Source organism: Rhea americana, unplaced genomic scaffold (genome assembly GCF_003343005.1).
Source record: "Rhea americana isolate MKP2758 unplaced genomic scaffold, rheAme1 scaffold_34, whole genome shotgun sequence".
NCBI classification, from domain to species: domain Eukaryota; kingdom Metazoa; phylum Chordata; class Aves; order Rheiformes; family Rheidae; genus Rhea; species Rhea americana.
In genome coordinates, this window is record NW_028186468.1 from 5,211,522 (window position 1) to 5,217,521 (window position 6,000).

The following is a 6,000-nucleotide window of genomic DNA, read 5'->3' on the forward strand; positions in this document are numbered from 1 at the left end:
ATAATGTAGGAGCTGGAATAGATCCTATGGCATACTCATAGGATCACTATCTGTTTGTTTCCTATCGTAAGTTCGTTTTCATCAATAAAGTCAAGAAAGGCTCAAAAACACATAATTTGATTTTTCTGTTAAAACAATGTTRCGTTGGCTGAATTACTATAAAAGCAGGAAAATGGAATTTTTACAATGTAATCTGCAATTATTGAAATAAATTTCATCTTTGCATCTTCAGTGTCTAATACTGTTTACAGCACTAAAATGATGTGTGCATCCCGAACAGCTCATGTGTCTATTTCGTAGAAATGTCAACTTATCCTAGTTTTCACTTGGCTATGAAAGAAAAAGTAATATGGAAAAGGTTAAGACTTTTGTTGTTATTGTTACTGGAATGAGTTAGGAAAATCCTATCCTGTCKCATTTCCAGAACCTTTCAGTTGCACCTTGTGAAAAATATTCTAATAGATGCCAACAGAGTTCATTTATTATACTTGTTTTCTCCCCATCTGGTCATAAGTTTAAGTGCGTTTTTGTGACCCTGTTCAAAGCAAGCTTAACATACATTCAGCAAAGYTGTAGTTGCACAGTATGTCTGAATTCAATATATATTCAGATATATTGAATATATCTGAAATGCTAACTGTGCAGTTGAATCTGAGTTTGAATCCCTTGAAAACCATTCAAATTAAAAGATATTTTAATGAACTTTTGGGACTTGTAAAACATATACTAAGAGATATCTCTTGAGTGAAATTTAAAAGTATGATCCTAAAGAAACTGTACTGTTAATTATTTCTTCTCATAAAAATAGGGGTATTAATCCTTATCTCTAAAGGAACTGCCATCCTAGGGTCTTGTCATGACCTCTGGGCGAGAGGATCACTCAGGAACAGGCAGAGCCTCCTTTTGGCACGGTCAAGCTTCCAGACACTGCTGGGCCACGGGATGGCCCAAGAAACTGTGTGTGCAACCATGGGCCTTCCAGGGCTGGTCACACTGGGACCAGCCCTGGCTCCATGAAATGGTGGTCCCAAAGCCCTGCCGTAGAGCAGCACCTGATGAGCCAACCTTATTGCTATAGTTTGAGCAATACCTATTCCTTGTTTGAAGTCTCTTTTTAAGTTGGGTCTCTTAYGATGCTTTTATTCTTCTGTGTCAGACACTTTGCCCACTGAGGTGTAAGTGRAAAAAAAATTATAGTGAGGAGAGGATAAGAGAGATTGAGACTGCAATTTAAGAACTACCTGCACATGTAGAAAGGTTTATTGAAGGTTGTGACAGAGTATCTTTTCTAAAATGAAATGACACCTAAATGATGGGTATAATGTGTTACTCAGGGAATGTGTCAGATTCTTGCTTCCTTTTTCTTTTCTTCTTTCTACTTTATCTGGATGAAAAAAAAAGATAATTAACTTACTTTCAAATTATTCAGATAAATTGTTCCATCTTACCTATGCAGATTATTTTTTACATTTTATTAAATTAAATGACCCTATGTTTTTTGTATCAGTGCTCTTTTATTCCAAAGTTCGCTCCTGTCCTCAGCTTAAATTATCATTATAGCACATCAGCACTTAAGCTAACTCCAGAGTACAAACTTTGATGCTTAAAGGCTCTCATTTTTCAGAGTTGGATTTAAACAGTTATGTGGATAAATAACTTTTGCTGTTCCTGTACAGGATTGACATCTTCAAGTATGTGATATATGGTGTAGCAGCTGCATTCTTTGTATATGGCATTTTGCTGATGGTGGAGGGATTCTTTACAACTGGTGCCATCAAGGATCTCTATGGGGATTTCAAAATCACCACTTGCGGCAGATGCGTCAGTGCCTGGGTAAGTGGATAAGGCAGCGTTTGTACTTAAGACATTTTCAGCATGTTTTATAGATTTGTAGTAAGTTATGAAGTTTATTTTTGGTTTTGTTTCTTTAATATTTTCTGACAGTTCACTCTAGTGGTTAAAAATCCTAGCAAAGGAAAATGTAGAATATTAAAAGCGGTCTCTGTGTTGCTTAATCACTAAGTAACTATTTTTGAAGAAATACATTTCATTAGCTGAATGGGAAAGCTTATTCTCTCAGCAGTGTAAGCTTTTTGCAACRGGACCAAAAGCGTGCAAAGCCTTCTGCTGTGCTATGTGAGAAATGTTTTTCTTACTTATTTTAGAAATCCTGCTCATTCCACTTTGGGACAAGCTGAGAGCTGTCATCAGGGTTTGTTTTATTTTTAAATGAGAAACAGATGGTTATTTACTCCTATGTTATCTCTGATGTGGAGAGGCCATTCCATTRCGACTTTAGAAAACCTAGATTCAAAAAGTTACTGAATTGTGCTGGGACTTAAATACAGGTTTCTCATGCTGGTAGTGTTGACTATTTGGACCTGTAAGTATTTTAAGATTTCTGAGTGTATCTGTTCMATATCAGTTGGAGTTTGATTTTCCTGCATCTTAGGTGAGTGGTTTGTCGCTTGGTAGCTGTTGGAGCTGGATATTTCTGAAAACACCATCAGTATCAACAARTTAAACTTTCTAATGAAAAATAAACTACAGAGCATACCCAACTAACTAGCTAACTGGGTATCAAGGTATACTAAGTCTTAGACTATACTGACAATAACTGATATATTAAATATTATCCAGAGGAGGATTTTTTACTGTACTCTCCCACAAACATCAGTATTTATTAACTAGATTATGCACTAGGAACAAGYGTAAGCCACAGTGAACACCTTCAGTGGTACTAAAAGCTATCAAAACTTATTTTTTGGAAAACCTGATATTTAAGGGTAAACTGAACASAGATAATGTACACATTGGAAACTGAGGAATATAGCATATATGCCATCCCCACACAAGTGTAATATGTTCCACAGTAATACTGCTTTCTCATTGTTTTTTTTTTCCCTGTTGAATGGCATCGCAAGATATTGGCTGAAAACTGTTTTTAAAGCATTTACATAAATATATAAACAAAGATTTCAAACATTTTAAATGAAGAAAAAAGATTGCATATTTATACCAACACTGCCTGCTTTCATCTTTTGAAAAGTAATYTCTAATCTGTATACACTTAGAACCTATGGAGCTAGTTCAAATTCTGCATAGAAGAGGAATCTTTCTGGAGCATAATTTTTCTTAGCAGTTTCCATAAACGCTTGTCCTCAGTACAATGAGCAATGCTGCATCCGCCCACAGCCTCGGTGCCTTGGTAATAAGAGCTGTAATTCCATAGTCTGCGCCTAGAAGAAAYGAATAGTTAAGTGGTTAATACCACTGTTATGATTAATGATTCATAAAATGAATTCCTTCAGCGTGTTGCTTGCCTAATCAGTAATTCGTAACGTTTGTGGTTTTACTTTAAGAAAACTACAGTTCATATAGACATTGTGCAGTTAAGATTAAGGCCATGTACTGTTTGTGACCAAAACACAAATAAGCCATAAAGCCATTTGAGTTAAATACGTTGCTATAATTATTGTTAAAGTTAGTGGATGTTTCCTCTTTACTGTGGACCTTGCCAGAGCAGCCTCCCCTTTCTTTCTGCAGTTCGACTGCTGGTCTTATTCTGATGATCTGCGTGAGACCGGCAGGAATACTATGCAAATGGCTGCAGCTAATTTGAGTTATTATTCTGGCTTTTGTTTCTACACACTAGAAATTTGAGAGTAAGACAATATATAGCATTTTGTCAATTAAAACTTGTGATACCCTTTTTGTTCAAGTTTCTTTTATTATCTCAGATTTAAAATTCTTTAGAGGAAAGTAGCATTCTATGTTTCAAAAACACATCTGGAAATAGGAGATACTCCAGTTCAGCCTGAATGCACTTATAATATATTCAGTTCTTTACATCATGCAATAGTATGAAGAGATAAATTCTAACAGACAGATGACTAGAGATATAACTCAAACATAGTTGGTACCCTTGCGTCTAGTCCAGATGGTTCTACTGCTACGTAAATATGATGTAAAAAATTTCRTAATGCACGATTGCCAAACTGGGCTAATGCTATTAAAGAGCGCTAGCCCATCCCACATGCTGCAAGCAAGCTTCTTTGTATAAGACTTTCTTTTTTTTTTTTTTAATTTTTGTACATAGATTTAAAATCTAACCCCGTGGAGACTTTAGACAGTTGACTTCTTTTACCAGTAACTTAATTCTGATAGAAATATGTATACCGGATATTTGTCTTTTTGAAAAATTAAAATCACAAGAATGGCTCTACGTCCCAAAAAACCTATGTAAAAACCTGATTTTGTCTGTATTGTACATTAGAGAGGGCCTGTGACAGTGGCGGTGAAGATCTCACTGACATTTTCAGAAGGAATGTACTGTGAAGAGAAATAAAACTAAAGCAGTGTAACAGTGCTAGTCACGTTGAAATAAAGATGGCTGTGTTTTTAGTAATTTTTCAATGCCTGAATATGCTTTCAGAGAATTAAAGAAGCTGTTATAGATAATTGTGGAACTGTGGTACAGCATGATTAGTAAAAAACGGGAAAGAGGCCTGAAGCTAACTGTGACACTGTTTGTACATCTACAATTTAATAACTGCCCTATTTGTGTTCAGCTACCTTGATCGTGGAAAACCTCATTCCTGTCTTGTCTTAGAATGTCTGTTTACTAAGTCAATAAAAAATGAACAAAGAACCACAGCTGAGGCTTTTTGTTCCTTTAAAATTTTTACTATTATGAAAATTTTATGTTATGAAATAGGAAAGCAGTTCATTATTTCTCAAAAGAAAATATTAGATAAAGATTTCATCCTGGCAGTGGTACTTTTACCTTTTTATATATTTTAGGTTTTAAAAGGTACATGTTAAGGCTCTGCAGAAGGATTCTTAAATCTTCTGGGTTGGACTAATTTTATCTGCTGTGTCTTTTAAATGCATTATGTTGTTTCTAGCTGTGCCATATATGAGAAGAGTGTTTCTTCATAGCCTGTGCAGAGTTCACTTAAGAGTAGGAGTGGTTGTAGCAGTTTGTTGTATGCTTTTAAATAGTTTATGTTCAGTATTTTATACTGCTACTGCTAGATATTTATGAGATAAGTACTGGCTATTACCTGTTCAAAGCGACCTAATGTACAAGATGGAAGACTTACTTCCCTCATACCTATTTTGTTACATATTACTGAACAATTCTATTTGTATGTAGCTTTCCTTTTAATAGAATTAAATCTTAATGATGTGTACCTTTGCYCTGAATACAATCTTGGATGGCTTTGAATTTCAATTTTGGTAGGAAAAAGTTACTAGTATTTAGCAGTCTTGAAAAGATGTGTCTTTATTCATTATTTTATTTTCCTAAGAAAAAGTGAATTCTCACTTTATGGGATGATCATTCAGACAGCATTTAGCTAATAGTAAAAGCTTGCCTTTTATTTCCTGCACTCAAAGTAAGCAAGCAATCTCATGATACCAGATGGCCAAGTTGAGCTTTCATTCTAAGAGACTATATTATTTTAACATTTTTTCCATATCTTTTCCATTTTTTTCATTGTAAGTGCTGAAATTATTTTCTCTGGAGTTTTGAATRACTACTTGTCATATTGGCATTCTTTCTGTTGCATATAATCCATCCTGGATATCTCTAAAAAATCTGACTTACTCTACTGGTTTCTTATTACCCCTGATGATCTTTATTAGGTGAAGCAGTTCTGTGATTGTGATTATCTTTTTGGTTTTCCAAGTATATTCACGATTCTCCTTTTAGTTTTATTTTTGCTTTTAAAATCAGCCTACTGATCCAGAATCATGCCTTTGTCGCTTTTTCGTGTAATTCTCAAATAATCTAAATCTTTCTTTCCCTTTTTTTCTTTTCCCTTTTTTTCTTTTCCCTTTTTTCCGTTTCCCTTTTTTCCGTTTCCCTTTTTTCCGTTTCCCTTTTTTCCGTTTCCCTTTTTTCCGTTTCCCCTTTTTCCGTTTCCCCTTTTTCCGTTTCCCTTTTTTTCTTTTCCCTTTTTTCCTTTTTCCCTTTTTTCCGTTTCCCCTTTTTCC

The 6,000-nt window shown here is 34.8% G+C and overlaps 1 protein-coding gene across 1 annotated transcript in view; it reads left to right on the forward strand.

Annotated features, from left to right (window-relative positions):
• GPM6A (glycoprotein M6A) overlaps window positions 1–6,000 on the forward strand; it is a 41,878-nt gene that overhangs the window by 16,267 nt on the left and 19,611 nt on the right. Inside the window, exon 3 of the mRNA XM_085311317.1 lies at window positions 1,677–1,833. Coding sequence (XP_085167443.1) covers window positions 1,677–1,833 — 157 coding nt within the window. The remainder of the gene's footprint in view (window positions 1–1,676; window positions 1,834–6,000) is intronic.